Below are 21050 nucleotides of genomic sequence, written 5' to 3' on the forward strand. Positions count from 1 at the left end.
AAGAAAGAAAATGCTACCATTAGTCGTTCTCCATTAATGTAGAAGACAATGTGAGGAACCAACAACATCTTTGAAACACAGTAAAAGAAGAGTGAATCCAGCATCATACCCCTGAAACACATTTATACATATCTTTTACAAAATTTGGTAAACAGAATCCCCATGTGCACCTGAAACAAACTGTTGATGCATGAGGAAGAGGAACACTAAAAAAAATCCACTGTACACATTTTGGATTCATACAAAGGACAAAAAGGTTATTTATCGATTACAGAGGATGGCTTCCGACTTTCTGTACCATTCCTCAAGTCTGCCTTCCCACATTCTGTCCAATTCCATAAGTCTGCTCCATTAGTCACAGTTGAACAAGCATAACCATTATCATCGACACGCGATATGATGTTGCCACCACCAGCAGTCTTAGAATATCATTCATTAGCTGTCAGGCAAAATTAATGCACAAACATCAGGAATATAAAAATGTGTAATGCGTAAACGGTACAAGTATAACAAAGCAATAACAAATTGATCATGCATAGTTTATATCCCCATAGTTCCACCCATAAAATGGGTTCCATGAATTTGACCATATTCCAAAGTCAATGTATTTCCTTAAAATGTTGTTTAGAAAGCTAACATCTGGTGACTGAAAACTACATGTATGGTTTTTGCAAAGACAGTGTCATGTAACAGACATTAATCCTACAAAATCCAACTGAAAAAAGTTTAGAACCCTCCAGAAAGGAAAAGGGGGTGGGGTCGGTGGGAATATTGAATTCAAACAATCGATAAAATACAATAATACTTACTAGGTTCATCAAAATTTACTCTCTCTCCAGTAGAAAATACGTCGTAGAAAAGGGCAGCAAGAACATATAAGAGTGATGTAAACAACAGAAATCCCTGGAAAGAACCCACAAGTTCAACAAAGAAACCAGCTCCAACGGTTCCCAAAATGGCAGCGAATGTTCCAGCAGTATTTGAAATTCCTAACACAAAAACAAAGGGTTGACAATATATCGTACAAAGTTAATAAGTTCAAAAAATTAGTATTTCACTGATTTACACTACGCTCTTGAAGCATTCATTTATTGAAAATTTTATTCTAGTTTCCCATACCATGTAAAACACCAGAGTATTGTGGAGCGATCTCCTGGTTAAAGAAAGAAAGAAATAATTAAGGCACAGAAAAAGTGGAGAATCAATTCTAAGTGTAATAACAAATATATGACTCAAATATCACTATGCCAACCTGAAGATTCACAAGAAAACCAGAGTGACTAAAAGATTTCAGCCCTACTGCTAAAGTAAGCCAAGCAGATGCAACTGCTGGACTTTTTGCTGTAGTTAAACCCACAAGAGCTATCCCAGGACCAAGGAAACCGATTGACTGCAGAGAAAGAACAAATATCACATTCCATAAAGCATGACCAGAAATTAATTTCATATGGTATATATAGTTTCTTAAAAGAACAACTTTGACAGGGCTACTTTTTTCTTTATGGTACTATCACAGAAGATGAGAAGAACTTTTGATCATACTAAATTTCCTGATTACAAGTATGCAATATAATTTTGGCAAATAAGCTCGAACTAGGAAAGTTTCTTTCTCATCTATTCTATTGATTATCCAATTCCTATTTGAAGCGAGACCTTCAGATTATGGAGGACCATCAGCCTTTTAGTCGAAGGCTGCATTACAGTAGAACTAGTATATCAAATTTTATTTCCTAGACATACCTGCATGATCTTTCGAGTTAAAGTGACACTCATGCCATTCCGTATCATTATGTCTGACCACAACCCACCAATATATCCCATGATTGCCATGACAGTCCATGGAACAGCACTAAACCAAGCGGCTTGTCTGAGGTCAACATGATACACCTGTAGTAGTGAGTCATACATAAGCTACATAACCCTCACAATACAGAGAGGAAAAGAAATTATAGCTAGGTATTAGGCCTCACTGAGTTGAAGTAAATGGGCATCCAGGAAAGAAAAATGAAAAAACCCTGCACAATTTGAAAAAAGGAAAAAAAATAAATAATGAGTTCGTGTAGACATATAATTTCCGCTCAAGGGTAAAATGTAAAAATGAACGGACACAAGAACTATCTAAAGAAAGTTTGCCCCCGCTTAGATTGACGATATATTCAACGCATGTAAGGGACAATAACAACATGATTCTCAGAGTAGAATAACCTGGTATGAGATATATGCATTACCCAGCTATGCATGGCATTTGCGATTATTAGGGACCAGGTTGGCAGTTTAGAAAGCAAGCGCCTGAAAGGAGGGATCACTTTGGTTGTCTTAGGTTTATTCTCTACCAAGGAATTCTTCCGCTCGTTCAATATGTACTCCAATTCATACTTTGATATCTGAGGATTTCGGTCAGGAGTACTTGATGTTGCAGATAACCATACCAAAACCCAAAGAAACCCAGATAAACCAAAAATCACAAATGGTCCGAATATACCACCTTGTGACATGAGGATTGGAGAAAGCATGAGTCCTACTGAACTTCCAAGCTGAAATCCAGCCATAGCAATTCCAACAGCCCTGGCCCGTTCAGTTTGAGGAAACCATCTGAAACAAAAAGTTGATACTTAGATTAACATCTTATCTTCACCTACTGTTCACCAAAAAATAACCTGTTCGGAAGCACTTCTTGTATATTAATTTAATGTAAATTGAAAATAAAGAAAGCAAGTTTTGTAGGCCATCTTTACCTTGCTACCATGTTGTTCATGCAAGGAAGAGCCACTCCTTCTGCAATGCCGAGGAGAGCTCTCATAGCAAGGAGAGCCCACAGAGAAGTCTCTGCAGCCCATGGTGTCAGAAAGGTAGCTAAAGACCACAAAGCCACTCCCCAGGCCATGACTACCTTACCACCATAATAGTCCACAAGAGTACCTCCAGCTATGGGAGATATGAGGTACCCCCAAAGGAAAGATGACTGCCATAAGTGATTTTTCCAATAAGTTTCAAGTACTTTAGACTATGTACTCCCATCTAAATAAAATTTTTAGAGCAATTTTCTTGAAAACCCAGGAGTTAAACTGTTTTAGCTAAAATAATAACACTGCTGACAGTACATTAAGTCGAAAGATCGAACATTTTCAGATATTTGAACAGCTTCTCCACTCCCCAATAAAATCAATCACCAATTATTTGTTAGATAATTTTTGGTCAACTCTTTGGTGATTGGAAGTCAACCTAAGCAAATTACTCATTTTGCATTTTTCATTTCTGTAACAATTTTCTTTAAGATATATGATCAGTCCCTCAACTGAAAGGCATTACAAAATTCAAACTTTTTGTGCTTCTAGATATCTTAAATTCGAAGAAATTTACTTCAACCAGAATTAAAAGAGATATACCAAACAGCTAAAAAAAGATATGAGCAGCAAAATCACCTGAACAATACCAGCAAACGATCGGCTCCAACCGTTAGAAAGCGATAACGGTACAATCGCCACCGACATCACAACCCGGTCTGCGTTACAGAGAGCCAAAGCCAAAGCAAGCATCGCCACCACTTTGACCCTCTCGGAGGTGATGAACTCAGCGAAACTCGGCGCCTGAGCTTCGTTCTCGTCCGGAAACGAACCAAACTGAGCGTTTTTGGAGGAAACCCCAACTCGGTGCGAGAAAGCGGTGCGGAACTCAGCCGAGTCATGCCGAAGTCGAGTTCTCAGCAGCGAGCTACCGGAAGAAACGTCTCGGAATCGGTTGTTTCGGTTCGTCGAGTCGAAGAAACGCGGAAAAGGTTGGAGCTTCGGCGTTTCGGGTATCGGAACGTTACGGTCTCGAGAAAGAGTGAGATAAGAACTGCGGATTGCAGAGTTCATGGTGTGTAGCGCGACGGCAGAGAAAGTCACAGTCAGCAGAGGACTGTGTGACGACGAAAATCGGGTGTAAAATGTTGTCCTGTTAAAATTACGGCGACTGCCCTCTTGTTTTGCTTAAAGTGTGTTAGGTGGGTCTGTAAATTTGGCGAAAGATAGAGGGTTAAGGTGGACATCTGTATGTTCATTAATTTTGTATCCAGGGCCGTTTCTCGTAATTATCAGCATACAGTTGGTCCATTTCAGTTCAAATGGCATATTAGTACTGGTGTTTTCAAATAACGTGTTAATAGTTATACTTTTTTCTTTCTTATTTTTCAATTTGCTAAAGTTAGGAAGGGGTGCGGTGAAACTCACATACATGATTCACGTACATTAGTATTATCGGGGCTTGAATTTAGGACAACATCAAAGGTATGTGCCAATCCAACTAACACTCTATTGGTGTTATACTTTTCTTCTCAAGTGAAAGTGTAAATTGAGTGTAAATGACCTACTTGTCACGTGATTGCATGCAATTAGTTTTAACGAAAATTTTAATTTCTTTTTGGCCAAAACGAAATTTTTGATGAAATATGATGATAAGGAGGATAGATCAAATTTGTGGAGTGAGAACTTTGAATAGTTGACAAATTATTAAAAAAAAAACTCTAAATATATTGAAATTGTTTTTAGAACTCTTAAATAGATACTTCTTCCACCCTTATTTCTTTTCATTATGAAATACAAAATGACTAATTTGAAGCGCTAATAATCTTTGTTATGTAATAAGTTTCATGTGTATTTTATAATCAAGGTCATTTTCTGGTATTTTAAATATTTCACCACTTTCCGCCTTTTGCTTTATATATATAAATTCATTCATACTTATTACTTTTTATTGTTATTATATAAATTATTCCTTTTATAATAAATAAAAAAATCCCTAATTGAAATGGGAACGGTCAGTTGTCTATAGCAAACCATACGATTTGATCATGTTTCTTCATTTAAATATAAAAAAGAATACAACTTTTGCATATTCATTAGAGCATTGAATTGAAGCATGGTTCACCATTAAACAAAACACAAGTTAGGCAAGAGCTACCATTTACACTTCCTATATAAAACATTAGAAAGTTTAGCATCCAAGTCAATAGAAGGCCAATTGGGAAGAACAGGCCAATAACCAATTGGTCATTTGGTCTCTGTCCTTCCAAGGCCAGCAACTGCGCCATGAATGTTGATCCATACCATTGTCAACATTCTGAATCTTTAATCAATAAAAAAATAATCAACTATAAATAGAAAGCAATCCCAAGGGAGATTCACCCTTGTTCCCCCACCCCCCACAAGAAGTTCGTTTACTCCGGATATAATTCATATTTATATGTGCGGAAGACTCAGAGTTTGCTAGAAGCTTGTGGACGAAACAATGAAAGTCTACCTTCAGCAATAATCTCACCAGTTGCTTTGTTTCTCACAAGTACCAACGTTCCAGTGCAACCTCCTCTTTGCCCTAACCTTTTTGAGATGATCTCTAACTCATCCTGCAATTTTGACATCAAGAGAAGTCATATGTTAATAGTCCTTTCGGGGCATCCGCTAAAATTGGAACGATATAGAGAGTCAAATGTTATAGCAAGCCAGAAATATAAATGCAGATTTTATATCAAGAGAGCATTTTAGCTCACCTCACTTAATTGGTGGTGAGCATTGCTACCACATTAACGGCGGTTGGATGAGTTTAATTTTTGCGATTCTTGTAGCATGTAAATTAAATCACACTCATTCAACGTCAATTAATGTAGCGGTATGCTCACCACCAATCAAGGGCGATGAGTAAAAATGCTCTCTTATATCAAACACACATAACAACGAAAGATCCAAAACACTAGAAACAGAGAAGAACAGCCAAGAGAGATCAGGTGCTACATGCATGGGAGTGATAACCACAATATTTTTTAGGATTGGTGACCATTTTAACAACCACATTCTGCAAATAAAAATATGAATGGACATATTTCTGATCAATCATTTGATGTCAAAGAGAAAATCTGTTGGGGAGGCTTGCTTAAATGTCAAAGAGAAATGGGGATTTGAGGGGAAGGCTTTTGCTTACATCAAGCTTGGCAGTTGAGAGATAGGAGATAGACATGTCCACTGAAACATTCATAGGTAGACCCTCAACAAAATCTACGGAAATACCGACAACATCAACCAGGTTTGCAATTGCCCCATTGGCCAACTTCCCAGTTCTATCCTGCAAACAAATTAAAGAACCAAAATAAAATATTTGGCATATAAAAATACCAATTGTACAAAAGTGTCCAACACAAAAATCAAAGCTGTTTGGTCGAGAGATCTCATAAGTTAAACATAGTTATACTAGGCACTTAGTTCAACTAAGTCTATGGCATGCTCAACCCACATTCAAGACCCGATTTCAGGAGGCGAAATGCATACCCAAATTATCTTTCTTCAGGTGACCAGAGGCTGTTAAAGTGAGGTTTTCAGTTCCTTCCTAGTGTAGAATGATTAACACCTTATTGTTTACACCATAATTAACCGAGCATGTCCAGCCTTAAAACAACTAGCACCAAGGCAGACTTGCCTTCTCCCCTGCCGAAGGAAGACACTCTTCCAAGATGCCAGACACCTGCCAAGGCTCCCGACTGCTGAAGGTCCCAATTGCTGAACCTAATCTCAAGGACACGTGTCGCCACCACAGCGCTTGGACATAGTCCCACATCGGAAATCTACACAAACCTCTCATTTTCACTTCCTTATAAGTAGGGAACAATACCCTGGTAACTGGGGGGACAAAATTCTCACTCTTACTGTTACTCTGTCAAAATTACCACTTACAGCTGACTTAAGCATCGGAGAGCCTTCGGCCGGCACCACACCGGTGTCCGAAGCTTAACGACTGTTTCTTCCACTTTGTCTTTTGCAGGGTATCTAGATACTGAAGGTCCCAGCCACCTAAACTGCTGAAGACCCAAGTCTTTACCTAAGTTGACCCTCTCCCAAAAAGAGCATCAACACTTATCATATTCAAAAGGGCAATGCAGAAGTTTAAGCTTCGCACAATGTCAAAATAATTCAACAAAAAAACTTGAGCCATTATGGGAAGAGACCCAATAGTGAAAGAACACTAATTTGCTCTTATGGATAAAAGAGTGATTTCTCCCTACAAGCAAACAAAACAAAATTAAATAAATAAATAAGTCCAAGTGGGCATAGGTTAAATTGTAAATTTGAAATTTGTCTCAAATTGTAAGGAGAAATGATTGTTCATGCATAAAGTAGCTACAAGACGAGAACTTTTAATTGTTAAATATAACTCAAGGCAATTAGCGGAACAAATCTAAATACAACGTGAGTTACAACTTTCATGGAGTAACTAATCACGCAAAATAATATCAAATTACCAACTAAAAATAATCAAGCTCCAGCTGAAATTACCTAAATTTTTAAGTTTAAAACAAAAATTGTTCTCAAAATTTTGGCCTGAAATTAAAGAACCCATTTTCAATTTGAATTTTGAAGAAATTAATTCGAAAATGTACTTGCAAATACAACCAAACGAGTGACTTACAGTGAGGCGGGGAGGGACCTTGAAAGAACAGACGATGAGTCCGGGTTCGACTCGGACGACTCGGTTGCCTGCAAGAGCGAAAGCGTCGTAGAAGCTCTTCCCTTCGCCCGCTTGCCGTTCTGGAACATCCAGTCGCGACACGGCCTCGGACTCGTCCTGACTCAGCCCCAGAAACTTCTTCGCCCTCTCCATTTCTCCTTCGTCGTTCGGATCCGTCTCTCTCAAGACTCGCTCCGGCCACTGGTAAATCAACGTCGCAATGTAAAGAGCATGCTTGCTGGCTCGAAAATGACGGCACGTGATCGTTTACGTCTGTAGAATGATGGGCCTACCGTTGAGGCCTGGACTGCGGGTTCCAAGAGTTGCAGGGAGCATTAGATTTAGGGGAGCCTCATTCTAGCCTCTCCATTAGATTTAGATATTTGTAAACTCACTCATGGGCCATAAGTCCCAACATTGTTTTGCTTTTAAATTAAGGGTCCAACTCAGGTCGAACAATCCGGAGATTTGTGTTGATACAAGCGAGATTAGTGGAAAAAGAAAATTTAACTTAGGACATAAGGTGTATGGATAACTGCTCTTAACCACTTGAATTATAAGTCCCGAATCATGAATTCAACTTGCTTTTTTAATCCCGATTGAATATGTTAGAAAAAGGTAAAAACATTCATGAATTTGAATATGACGTCATCCCGATTATTTCTTGATTTAAGTTAGGTAAAGGCCTTGTCCGCCTAAAGTACTTGCACTCTTCCTGTGTCACTGTTGCGCACAAGTGTGAAAACTTAATTTTGAGTACAAATAACATTTTCTTTGAATTAAAGATTACAAAATTTAGCATCAAGTCACAAAAAGGCCAAATACGAATAGTATAATAAAGAAGAATCTGGGCCACAAAAAGGCCAAATACGAATAGTATAATAAAGAAGAATCTGGGCCAACAACCTGGTCTCTGTCCTTCTAAACCCTACAATTTATTGCAGAAAGAAACAAACTCACAGTTTGGGAATGGGACCAACATGTGAACGAAACAATGAATGTCGACCTTCAGCTATAATTTCCCCAGTTGTTTTATTTCTTAAAATGACTATTGTTCCAGAACAACCTCCTACTCGTCCTAACATTCTTGAAGTTATCTCTAGCTCGTCCTGCAATTTGACATTAAAAACATAATCATATGTTAAAAGTCCCTTCTCGGATATCTGATAAAATTAGAACGATACAAAGATGATATGAACATGATGGATACACCACACACACGTGACAAGTAATTATGGTAAATCCCACAACTAGAAACACAAAATGATAGCCAAAATGAAATACAAAATTATGAAGCCTGCTGGGGTTAGCTTAAATAACTAGAGTGGTTGGAGAAATGGGTTAGAATTAGGAGAAATTCTAGGGTTCGAATCAGGTCAAGCATACGACCACACACACTCTCGTCCTACCCATTTGAGTGTGTTGCTGTATACGCAAAGTGCACACAAGAACTGGTGCCTCTCCCAATCGTTTTATTTGCAACCAAATTTTGCAAGTAAAAAGGAAAAAAAAACTAAAGGAATTATTTCTAATCAATTTAAACCAGACATGTATCAAAGAGAAATGGGGACTGGAGTGGAAAGCTTTACTTACATGAAGTTTGGCTGTTGACATGTAGGAGATGGAAATGTCCACAGAAACATTCATAGAGAGGCCTGGAACATAAGCTAAGGCAGCACCAACTATATCAACAAGGTTTGCAATTGCACCGTTAGCCAAATTTCCACTTCTATCCTGCGAACAATTTACATTTAAAACTCTCTTATATTAAACAAAACCTTTTCAATAGCCACGTTAATTAAGGAAAAAGAAGAAGAAAAAAAGTGTAAGGGTTTGTAGCTCAAGCGATTAATTTCGAGAAGACTCACGGTGAGGCGGGGAGGGACCTTGAAAGAACAGACGACGAGTACTCCGGGTTCGACTCGATCCAGTCGGATGCCTCGAAGAGCGAAAGCATCGTAGAAGCTCGACTCGCCGTATCGGGTAGCTGGAATGACGAGTTGCGAGACGGCCTCTGACTCGTCCTGGGTCAGCTCCAGAGACTTATTCACCTTCCTCATCTCCATATTTGCTTTCCCACCCACCTACCGAACCTTCGCTCGGATCCAAAACTGAGAATCGGCCTTAAAGGGTAGACTGGCATTAAAGTGAAAAGTGCCTTACCGTTGACAATTTCAACTTAGACATATAAAAAGCCGCGTGATGCATACCCAAAATAATATTCATATATAATGGATAATAAAATATGAGATTTTCTATTTAAACCCCACACTTCTCTTAGTTCACCCCATATTCTAAGTTCACCCCATCTTTTAATTTAAATTTTCACAATTTCTAAGAAAACCCCACTATCTTCCCAAACTACCCTTAAATACACCCCAAACTGAAAAAATAAGAAATAAAAGAGATTTTCTATTTAAACTCCACAATTTTCTTTGTTCCCAGTAGAAAAAAACACAAACAAATGGAACCCCAAACCCGATATTTAATACTTTCTAGAGAAAGAGAACAACTTTACCTCTCTTCAAGAACTATAACTGGAATTCCAACACTTAGGTATTGTTGAGAGAGAGAGGGAGAGAGAGAGTGAGTGAGTGAGTTTGTAAACAGGAAGTTGGGGTGTGTGGGGTGTGTGTATAGATGTACTAGGGTTAATTATTAAGTTGGATGACCTTTTTTGTCTTTTTACACAATAATAAAATTTACAGCTTAATCATTTAAGTATTAGAGTGAACAAAAAGAACTGCGGGGTTTAAATAGAAAATCTCTAAAATAATAATAAAGAAAGAACTGGGACTGGCATTGCTTCGACCATTATAAAATCAACATCGCAATGTAAAGAGCATATTGCTGCCAAATGATGGGCCCCTGGACTATCATGGCCCATAACTCAACATTGTTTTGTGAACTCCCTGAGACTATGGTGGGGCACACTCTTCTGCAGCATTGTTCACTGCTTCTCTGTGGCATTGTTGGAAATGGAGATGCAATTCCATTTTAAAACCTGGTTATGAGCCTCAGCCATATCCTCATCACACACACGATTCTGCAGTCTGCTAGTGAGTAGTTTGAGATTAATAATGCTATTAATATTAAGCCTACAGGAGAAGTCATTCAAATCCACTGGAGTCCTCCATTGTAATTGATGTTGGTCTGCTAAGGGACTCTAGTTGAACATGGATATGTGGGTTTTCTGCTAATCTTGGGACTGGAAATATTATTGAGACTGAGTTATGGAGTCTCTTTAGAGGGTCGTACATGACTTGGGCTAAGTGCATTAGGTCCCTTTATATCAAAGGTGATTCCGTGTATGTTGTTTATTTGATTACTTGTAAGCAGTCTCACCCTTTCCTTTGCTTGATTGAAGATTGTGAGGTTTTATTGAACCTGACTGGAGATTAGGGATGGCAGAAATCCTCATCGGGTCAGGTTCCCGACCCTAATGGGGGGAGATTTCAAGGGAAAATGGGAATGGTATTGTTAACTCCTGTTTGTACAATATCTGGCCAAGCATTTCCAAGCATTTCCAAGCTAATCCAAGCAAAGGGAAGGGAGTCCCACATCGACAAAACACAAGAGAAGGGGACTCTCCCTTCCCTATAAAAGAAGACCCCTCTCCTTCAAAGGAGATGGATGAAGAAAGAGGTTGGGCAGGCTACTAGGGCCTCATGGGCTTACCCATGAGCCCATTTACAAGCCCACAAATCATCGGCCATCGGCCAGATCCTCAGCCTTCGGCCATCAGCCTTCGGCCTTCGGTATTCTTCCTCTTCCCCTCAGGTCTAACCCTATGTACAATGTATACACACATTATCATAATGAGAACATACTTCTCTGTGGACGTAGCCCATTATTCGGGTGAACCACGTACATTTGTCTTCTGTATGCATGTCCATTTATTTACTGATTGCTCTTACATACTGAGGGTCCTCACCCTCAACATCCACCTCATCTTTAAGTTGGCCTACATACTATCTGTCTAGTTTTAGCGCAAACAGATTGGCGCCGTCTGTGGGAAACGACACAAAACGCTATGTCGTTCTCCTTCACGAGTGCTCTCGGCACCCTTTTGAGCCATGCCCTCGGAACCTCCTACCATCTGCCTTTGGCCTTCGGCACCCATCATCATTCGGCGCGTGCGATGTCTTCATATCCCCCCAATGATTCGGCATCTGCCTTTGGCCTTCGGCACCCATCATCATTCGGCACGTGCGATGTCTTCACATCCCCCCAATGATTCGGCATCTGCCTTTGGCCTTCGGCACCCTTGCATCATTCGGCGCGTGCGATGTCTTCACATCCCCCCAATGATTCGGCATCTGCCTTCGACCTTCGGCACCCTTGCATCATTCGGCGTGTGCGATGTCTTCACATCCCCCCAATGATTCGGCATCTGCCTTCGGCCTTCGGCACACTTGCATCATTCGGCGCGTGCGATGTCTTCACATCCCCCCAATGATTCGGCATCTGCCTTCGGCCTTCGGCACCCTTGCATCATTCGGCGTGTGCGATGTCTTCACATCCCCCCAATGATTCGGCATCTGCCTTCGGCCTTCAGCACCCTTGCATCATTCGGCGCGTGCGATGTCTTCACATCCCCCCAATGATTCGGCATCAGCCATCAGCCTTCGGTGCCATTAGCTTCAGCCTTCGGCCATCAGCTTCGGCCATCAGCTTCAGCCTTCGGCCATCAGCCTCGGCCATCAGCTTCGGCCATCAGCCTCGGCCATCAGCTTCGGCCATCAGCTTCAGCCTTCGGCCATCAGCATCAGCCTTCAGCCATGCCGAACGGCACCTTCTAGGAGACACTTCTCCAGCGCCTTTTCTCAAAGCCATGCCGAACGGCACTTCTAGGAGACACTTCTCCAGCGCCTTTTCTCAAAGCCATGCCGAACGGCACCTTCCAGGAGACACTTCTCCCTGACGGCGCCATCAGCCTTCGGCCATCAGCCTGCTGAAGAATGAGCTGAAGCATTACTTGGCCAGTGCATTAATGACTACAAGTCCCCAATCAAGAAGTACCTCCTTAATCGGGAACTTGGGGGACTCCTGTTTGTACAATATCTGGCCAAGCATTTCCAAGCATTTCCAAGCTAATCCAAGCAAAGGGAAGGGAGTCCCACATCGACAAAACACAAGAGAAGAGGACTCTCCCTTCCCTATAAAAGAAGACCCCTCTCCTTCAAAGGAGAGGGAGGAAGAAAGAGGTTGGGCAGGCTACTAGGGCCTCATGGGCTTACCCATGAGCCCATTTACAAGCCCACAAATCATCGGCCATCGGCCAGATCCTCAGCCGTCGGCCATCAGCCTTCGGCATCTGCCTTCGGCCATCAGCCTTCGGCATCTGCCTTCGGCCTTCGGTATTCTTCCTCTTCCCCTCGGGTCTAACCCTATGTACAATGTATACACACATTATCATAATAAGAACATACTTCTCTGTGGACGTAGCCCATTATTCGGGTGAACCACGTACATTTGTCTTCTGTATGCATGTCCATTTATTTACCGATTGCTCTTACATACTGAGGGTCCTCACCCTCAACATCCACCTCATCTTTAAATTGGCCTACATACTACCTGTCTAGTTTTAGCGCAAACACCCTAGCCACTTTCTCCCTCTGTGAGTCCTAAAGGAAAATTCCATATAGGGGGAGGAGGAAGAAGCGTCACAGCCCCTCCTCCCCCTCATCTCTTCTCGTCTTTTCCTTTTAGGTTAGTGAATAAGTCCACTGGGGCGTTTTGAATAAAAAGCCCCTTATGGTGGTTTCTTCTGAGCTATGGTTAGATTAAAATTCCCCATCACCCCTTTTAGTCTATGTTCTCAATCAAATCCTACTCCTAAAACCCGCCCCCTAACGTCCATGTTCTTTAAATTTAATTATATATCATCTTTAACGGAGGTTGCTGCAAATCACCCAATTGTTCTTTGGCAAAGTTGTTGTTTTCGTTTATTTATTTGCTCTTATGTGCAGGTAGATCGCTGAAAATCATATTTTTCCCAGATCTGTTACGGATGCGGTGGTGGGTGTGGTCGCAACGACGCTTCTTCAGGTGGTGGTGGTGGTAGGGTTCGTTTAGGTTCATGGGTTGATTTAGGGATTTGGTTATGTTGGGTTTGTGGGCTTTGTTTGGGCTTATGGCTAATTGTGATGGTGTGGACTAGTAGTTTTAGTGCGGCTTTTGTCCGCATTAGTTTTTCTTTTAGCATGTTAATTTGTTGCCCTCAAGGGATTGGTATTTTAGATATTTTGCTGATGCCTTTAATTGTACCGTTGAAGTTTATCTAATAAAATTTCTATTTGATAAAAAAAAAAAAAAAAAAAAAGATTACAACATTCAGCATCAAGTCACAAAAAGACCAAATACGAATAGTACAATAAAGAAGAATTTGTGCCAATAACTTGGTCTCTATCCTTCTAAAGCCCAAAAACTTGGCCATGCTTTTAATCATAATAATAAAAAAAATTGCAGAAAGACAAAACAAACTCACAGTTTGGGAATGGGACCAACATGTGAACGAAACAATGAATGTCGACCTTCAGCTATAATTTCCCTAGTTGTTTTATTTCTCAAAATGACTATTGTTCCAGAACGACCTCCTTCTCGTCCTAACATTCTTGAAGTTATCTCTAGCTCATCCTGCAATTTGGCATTAAAAGATAATCATATGTTATAAGTTTCTTCTCGGATATCTGATAAAATTAGAACGATACGAAGATCATATGCACGTAATGGATACACCACGCACACGTGACAAGTAATTATGGTAAATCCCACAACTAGAAACACAAAATAATAGCCCAAATGAAATACAAAACTATGAAGCCTGCTGGGGTTAGCTTAAATAACTAGTGGTCGGAGAAATGGGTTAGAATTAGGAGAAATTCTGGGGTTCGAATAAGGTCAAGCAAACAACCACACACACTTTCGTCCTACCCATTTGAGTGTGTTGCCGTTGTTATGTTTTCTTGGTTAGATCGGTGCACCAGATACTAAGTTATATCAGGTTTTGATAAGAGTTTAAATTATGTTATACCTTGAGGCATAAAATCTTATGGAATAAGGAAAGGTTTTGAAGCCTATTAAGGGGTCCTATTTATTTCCTTTTTTGCGTGAACCGTTTTGGTGGGCTTGGAAGATTAGTCAAGTCGGCCCTCGGTGATGAGTAGAGACGACTTGATCTAGCCCTATATAAGCTTAAGACCCTGCTCTCGTCTAACACGTTGCTGGGATTGTTGTTGCTACAGTTGAATGAGTTCAGAGGTCATGTACTCAAGAGAGATGGGGTCATGTATGTCTTTTCGTATTTTTTTTTTTTTTGGTGAGATAGGGGGGCCAAGCCCCAGGAACAACAACTAAAACAAATCAATACAAACTAGGCGGGTTCTGTGAACCCCAGCACTATCATCTGCAAGAGTTGATCTCACCCACTCAGGGGCATTATCAAAGAGATGAACTCCCAGCTCTACATTGTAACTTGACTTAGCTAAGCAGTCGGCAACGCAATTTTTCTCACGATAAATGTGTCTGACAACACAATTATTAATTTTTCCCATGTATGTCTTTTCGTATTTTAGATTGTGTGAAAGATCATGAACACGCATATAAAGAAATCTAACAGCCGTATGAGTAAAGTGCACACAGAACTGGTGCATCTCCCAATCGTTTTATTGGCAACCAAATTTTGCAAGTAAAAAGGAAAAAAACAAAAGGAATTATTTCTAATCAATTTAAACCAGACATGTATCAAAGAGAAATGGGGACTAGAGTGGAAAGCTTTACTTACATGAAGTTTGGCTGTTGAAATGTAGGAGATGGAAATGTCCACAGAAACATTCAAAGCTTGGCCTGGAACATAAGCTACGGCAGCACCAACTATATCAACAAGGTTTGCAATTGCGCCATTAGCCAAATTTCCACTTCTATCCTGCGAACAATTTAAAAACTTAAAGTTAAAACTCTCTCATATTAAACAAAATATTTTCAATAGCCACGTTAATTAAACCTAACCTACAAAAAATAAAAAAGAAGAAAAAAAAAGTGTAAGAATTCAGAGCTCAAGTGATTAATTTCGAGAAGACCCACCGCAAGACGGGGAGGGACCTTGAAAGAACAGACGACGAGTACTCCAGGTTCGACTCGATCCAGTAGGATGCCTCGAAGAGCGAAAGCCTCGTAGAAGCTCGACTCGCCGTATCGGGTAGCTGGAATGACGAGTTGCGAGACGGCCTCTGACTCGTCCTGGGTCAGCTCCAGAGACTTGTTCACCTTCCTCATCTCCATATTTGCTTTCCCACCCACCTACCGAACCTTCTCTCGGATCCAAAACTGAAAGAATCAGCCGGGCAGGGTAGACTGGCATTAAAGTGAAAACTGCCTTACGGTTGATTATGTCAACTTAGACATATAAAAAGCCACGTGATGCATACCCAAAATACTATTCATAAATAATGGATGATAAAATAATAATAATCTAAAAGAAAGAACTGGCATTGCTTCGACCATTATAAAATCAACATCGCAACGTAAAGTGCATATTGCTGCCAAATGATGGGCCCCTGGACTATCATGGCCCATAACTCAACATTGTTTTGTGAACTCCCTGAGACTATGGTTTAGCACACTATTCTGCAGCATTGTTCACTGCTTCTCTGTGGCATTGTTGGAAATGGAGATGCAATTCCATTTTTAAACCTGGTTATGAGCCTCCGCCATATCCTCATCACACACACGATTCTGCAGTCTGCTAGCGAGTAGTTTGAGATTAATAATGCTATTAATATTAAGCCTACAGGAGAAGTCATTCAAATCCACTGGAGTCCTCCATTGTAATTGATGTTGGTCTGCTAAGGGACTCTAGTGGAACATGGATATGTGGGTTTTCTGCTAATCTTGGGACTGGAAATATTATTGAGACTGAACTTTTCAATTTTTTGCAATTTAATTCTAGCGTTAACTTCAACATCAAAATTTTCATTAATTGCCTACGTGACAGGCCTAAGTCCTACCTATTCACTTCTTTCGATGTGGTAATTGAAGGGTATTTTCGAACAATTGGTGTCTTCCTGCCCAAACTTGCAGAAAATGTGTCATAGGTTTTTAACAACAATACTTGCGGAAGACATCAATGCCCTAAAAATACCCTTCAACAAAGATCTAAAGAATGAAATAGGTGGGACCCAAGCCTACCACGTAGGCAATTAACAAAAATTTTAACTGTGAAATTAACGCCGGAACCAAATTACAAAAAATTAAAAGATTAATGTACATGATTGTTAAAATTAAGAGTGCAGGGGCAAACATGCCTTAAGGGTGAGAGTTCAGGATACAAAACTAAAAATCAACCCTATTTTATTTATTTATTATAATATGATTTTATTAGTCTTGTCAAATTAAATTGGGATGATTTTGAGTAGTTGGGTCAAAATTTATAGTTCAATTGGCTATAATTGATGAGTTGAATGATAGTTTAAGGTGAAATTTAAGTGGTATAATATGGATATATTTTTTAAAATTTTTAGAAAATGAGTTGGGCCAAGTTAGGGATACCATCCCCCGATGAAGATAGCGACAAGGATTCTCCGAATATTCATATTGGGAAGCGGGAACGGGGATGGTATCACCACAGGGCCGGCCCATGGCCAGGGCAACTAGGGCCACCACCCGGGGCTGACGATTGAGAGAAGGGCACCAAAAAAAATTATATTAGCTTATATACATATGTATATGATATCAGACAGAAATATATATATATATATATATATGCAAAACAAAATTAAAAGTGCTCATAGAAAAATAAAATAACTAAAAGTAATAGGTATGGCATTGGAGTGGCAGGCATAGGAATTCTTAGTTATCCTCACCCCAAGCCATGCATGAAGACTGAAAAAACAAAAGAGAGAAGCATGCGTATTGGTATGCCAACAGATCTTTTTTCTTTTCAGGTTCTCTATGAAAACTGACTCGGTAGTCTACATTAATTGTTTTCCAAGAAGTAGATGGAGCAAACTCTTGAAATTGAAAGAAATTTTTTTTGTGTGTGGTGATTCTCTCTCTCTCCGAAACCAAGACTAAGTTGGAAAACAAAGCCATTTTGAGAAGTTGAAACTCACTGATTCTTCTCTCACAGAATCAACAGCACCCATCGACATACAGCAACATCTAAAATACAGGTTTTATTGTTCTTTGTCTTCATTTAATTAGTTTTGTTACTTTAAGTGTTGTTGATTGATTGCTTGTGTGTTTATGATAAAATTTCAAAAATGTTTCTTAACAAACAACTTTTTGGAAATCTCAAAAGACAAAGAAAGAAAGAGGAAGAAGAGATTGCTCAAAACCTACGAGGATCTTTGAATAAATATTAATTATTTGATTAAAAAAAATTAATTTATGAATAAAGGGCACACTCTTAGAGTTTTACCCTGGGCCTTCAATCTCCCAGGGCCGGCCCTGTATCGCCATACTCGGCTCCTGACCTGCCCGTTGTCATCTGTACTGGAGATGCAATGTATGCCATGTGTACAGGGAGCAAAACAAGGGGATGGTTTATCTTTGGGTCTTCACCTCTATGAGTCTACTTCTAACTCCATCTTAAGCATTTTTCTCGATGATGAGTTAGGAAGGGCCCAAGATGGAGCTGTGATTTGTTAGTTTCTTCTTTTGTTTGTCTTTGGCTTCGCCATGCTCTGTAACCAAAAAAGAAAGTTCGGGGTACAACTCGGGTTGAACTAATTCGAATCCACTCAAATCTAACTTGATTTTTTTGTTCATTATGCAAATATTCTGCATTATCTTTTTAGGTTTTGATTTGGGGTTTTCTAGGGTCATTGATATGGGGTTTTCTAGGGTCTTTGATTTGGGGTTTTGGGGTGTGGGTTTTTTAGGGTCCTTGCTCAATCTTCAGGATCAGTACGTTATTTTTTCTCCATCTTTTCAGTTTTACAAATTCTTTTTTTCATTTCTTTTCTTTTTCTTTTATTTGTTAAGTTTAATGGCTTAGGCTTCTTTGCTGAACTTGGCATTAGATATGTTAGAAATGTGCCCTAAGAGCCAATACATTTGATGTAATCTCCTTAGAATACATTTCGTATATGATAAATAAAGGGCAATATTATTTTGTTATCTTTTATGTCGTGTAAAGAAACAAAAGTCCAGGGTGTACTAAATAAGAGATAAAGTAATCTAAAGAAGTTTAGATTCGGGAGACCTTTAATCTCTAACTGTAGTATCCCAAAATGTTCCTAATCATAAGGTTATCAAATGGGCATTGATAAACCGTCAAGATTGGCACATACTATGTATGCTCAATGATGAGGATGGTTGGTCTCAAACCATTTGTGTAGTTGACACTAATACAAGTATGTGGGTGCTCATTAGTGAATGAGTACACTGAACGCGATCAACCGGAGTTCTCGTATGGAGTATTTATCTATATGTCAAACGAGAACTCATAGTTGCAATAATGCAAATTAGTCCTTAGACCTGAGGCATCATGGTTGTCTTGTGATGCGTTATTGATCTTTGATAGCTCACAAAGGCAAGTCGTAAAAGATTTTCCTTATGTGTTATTGGGATCTCTTAATTCATCATAGAGGCATGTGAATGTACAATAAGGAATCTCTACCTTGATAAAGAAAGGAGAATGTTTCAAGATATGATTCAGTGAATCTTCGGCCGAAGTACTTGAACATGATTTAGAAAGTGGTTTTTAATTGTGTTCTATTGAATCATATGAGTTTAATCATATTAGGGGTTTGACATTATCAATCCGTACCCTAACAATATGATTGGAAACATTGTATAAGAGAAGGACCGTATTGCATTGCAATTCCAACTGAATAGGTTCTTCATCTATTCTAATTAGCTTGGGTAGCCATGATATATTGCTAGATGTCACTCTTGGCTTGTGGAAGTCCTAGGACTGATTGTGATCAATCCAAAATAAAGGAAGAATTAAAAAGGGGTTTTAATTCCAGTTGGTTAGAAAGAGTTCTAATGTTTTCCCACTGCCTTGCTAAATTAGAACCTAATGGATCGCACACCTTAAATGGTTAACTTTGAGTAATACAAATGAGAATGAGGAAATCAATTTGATTGATTTGATGTGGATGATTTACTACGTGTAAAAATGTATTTGGGCCTCGATAATAGTTAGAGGGAAGCCCAAATGGTTGGGTATCAAGCCCAAGGGCTTAAGACACCTAAATATTATGGTTTAAGTGTCATAAGGCCCAATTTTGGAAGCCCAATGGGGTTTGGCCGAAAATGGTTAAGTGCATGTGTATGGGAATTGTTTCCATAAGCTCATTTGACACACAAACACAATCCAACATCAACCAAAGAGGTTTGGGAGATCAAAGAGAGATAGTTGTGAGTTTTTCAAGAGTGAAACACAATCTTCTTTCAAAGGGGTTTAGATTGAAACCAATCTTGAGAATCTTGTACTAGCATCCTTGTATTCTCAAGATACCTCTTCTCATCTCAAGGTTTCATTGGTGTGGAGACTTAGAGGCCATATACTTTTGTGGCTCACAAGGAGGAGAAAGATCAAGAGGAGATCAACAAAGGAAAATCATCAAGAGAAGACCAAAACACAACTTGGTTCATATAATTGCTTCAAGGGTAATTAGATCTTATCCTTTCTCTTGAATTTTCATTTATGAAAAACATATCAATGTTCATGGCTTAAGATACTTGGAAGAAGTTTTGTTTTTGAATTTAAACAACCACCATATTCTTCCGCTGCGATTAATTTGATTAAATGCATGTTTAATATTCAAATGAACTTCTTAAAAATGTTTTAAAACCAACAATTGGTATCAGAGCCATAGGTCATGAACTTGATATGTTTCTAGGGTTTAGAGATGCATATGTGGGTTGTGAATTCATTTAAAAGTATAATAGTTATACTTGATTTATTTTGATTTGATTGAATAAAAATCAAATGGAGTGAAAGGGGTTGTTTGGGATTTTGAATTTCCGGATTTGTGTTTTGATGATTGATGCTCTCTTTGAATGCATGTATGTATGTATGAACATTAGAGCATAGTTGCATTAAAACCCCCATGATTTTAACTTCATGAAATATATGATATTAAGAGCATGAGATGGTTAAAATGGAATATGGATTTTTCCGGAAATAGCATGAACATTCATATAAGTTCATATGCATGTTCTTGGTGTTCTTGATGTTCTTGTTATGGGATCTTTTTGATCCATAAGTTAGGTGGCTAATTTTGATGATTGTGTTTAGTGGAATTTTCCACCAAAATAGGTCAAAAGATGATGATGGTGTTTTATTATAAAATTAAAAGTTTTTCAAAAAATGTTTCCACTTAATAAACTTTTACCCACCACTAAAATTAATAAGATTACTTTGGTGAGTGTGTGGGGCTTTCTAGGTATAAATGTTGGTGATTTGATATAAAATGCAAAAGTTGATCAATTTATTCATATCACTAATTATTTTCCTACCACACTAAAATTATTTTTGATTACTTTGGTGAGTGTGGTTGGCCTACTTAGTCACATTCATGATTATTCACCTTGTTGGAATAATCATGATCACCACTTTGTAT

General features: G+C 39.1%; 4 protein-coding genes across 4 annotated transcripts; all 4 read right to left on the reverse strand.

The window, feature by feature from the left end:
- Positions 1-86: 86 nt before the first annotated feature.
- On the reverse strand, positions 87-4025 carry PHT4;3 (phosphate transporter 4;3). Its single transcript, XM_021965383.2, has 9 exons — positions 3423-4025; positions 2736-2962; positions 2229-2592; positions 1971-2015; positions 1741-1887; positions 1253-1390; positions 1120-1153; positions 810-989; positions 87-439 (listed from the first exon to the last, which is right to left on the reverse strand). Exons 1-9 carry the CDS (start codon positions 3855-3857, stop codon positions 429-431), a joined length of 1581 nt encoding a protein of 526 aa, XP_021821075.1. The 5' UTR covers positions 3858-4025; the 3' UTR covers positions 87-428.
- Positions 4026-4926: 901 nt separating this feature from the next.
- Positions 4927-7841, reverse strand: LOC110762416 (uncharacterized). Its single transcript, XM_021965057.2, has 3 exons — positions 7435-7841; positions 5956-6096; positions 4927-5383 (listed from the first exon to the last, which is right to left on the reverse strand). The coding sequence occupies exons 1-3, from the start codon at positions 7624-7626 to the stop codon at positions 5237-5239; spliced, it is 480 nt and encodes a 159-aa protein (XP_021820749.1). The 5' UTR covers positions 7627-7841; the 3' UTR covers positions 4927-5236.
- A 588-nt stretch (positions 7842-8429) lies between these two features.
- Positions 8430-9548, reverse strand: LOC110762904 (uncharacterized). The gene is made up of 3 exons (XM_021965625.2): positions 9342-9548; positions 9067-9207; positions 8430-8582 (listed from the first exon to the last, which is right to left on the reverse strand). The coding sequence occupies exons 1-3, from the start codon at positions 9537-9539 to the stop codon at positions 8430-8432; spliced, it is 492 nt and encodes a 163-aa protein (XP_021821317.2). The 5' UTR covers positions 9540-9548.
- A 4411-nt stretch (positions 9549-13959) lies between these two features.
- Positions 13960-15765, reverse strand: LOC110762848 (uncharacterized). The gene is made up of 3 exons (XM_021965550.2): positions 15559-15765; positions 15260-15400; positions 13960-14112 (listed from the first exon to the last, which is right to left on the reverse strand). Exons 1-3 carry the CDS (start codon positions 15754-15756, stop codon positions 13960-13962), a joined length of 492 nt encoding a protein of 163 aa, XP_021821242.2. The 5' UTR covers positions 15757-15765.
- Between the last annotated feature and the right edge of the window lie 5285 nt (positions 15766-21050).

Source organism: Prunus avium, chromosome 6 (genome assembly GCF_965620075.1).
Source record: "Prunus avium chromosome 6, drPruAviu1.hap1.1, whole genome shotgun sequence".
Lineage (NCBI taxonomy): Eukaryota > Viridiplantae > Streptophyta > Magnoliopsida > Rosales > Rosaceae > Prunus > Prunus avium.

Coding starts and splice junctions, on each gene's coding strand:
- LOC110762848 (XM_021965550.2), bottom strand. CDS start 15,756: ATGGAGATGAGGAAGGTGAACAAGTCTCTGGAGCTGACCCAGGACGAG. Junction 15,401..15,558: donor AGGTCCCTCCCCGTCTTGCG/GTGGGTCTTCTC, acceptor AATTGTTCGCAG/GATAGAAGTGGAAATTTGGC. Junction 14,113..15,259: donor TTTCAACAGCCAAACTTCAT/GTAAGTAAAGCT, acceptor GCCAAATTGCAG/GATGAGCTAGAGATAACTTC.
- LOC110762904 (XM_021965625.2), bottom strand. CDS start 9,539: ATGGAGATGAGGAAGGTGAATAAGTCTCTGGAGCTGACCCAGGACGAG. Junction 9,208..9,341: donor AGGTCCCTCCCCGCCTCACC/GTGAGTCTTCTC, acceptor AATTGTTCGCAG/GATAGAAGTGGAAATTTGGC. Junction 8,583..9,066: donor TGTCAACAGCCAAACTTCAT/GTAAGTAAAGCT, acceptor GTCAAATTGCAG/GACGAGCTAGAGATAACTTC.
- LOC110762416 (XM_021965057.2), bottom strand. CDS start 7,626: ATGGAGAGGGCGAAGAAGTTTCTGGGGCTGAGTCAGGACGAGTCCGAG. Junction 6,097..7,434: donor AGGTCCCTCCCCGCCTCACT/GTAAGTCACTCG, acceptor ATTTGTTTGCAG/GATAGAACTGGGAAGTTGGC. Junction 5,384..5,955: donor TCTCAACTGCCAAGCTTGAT/GTAAGCAAAAGC, acceptor TCAAAATTGCAG/GATGAGTTAGAGATCATCTC.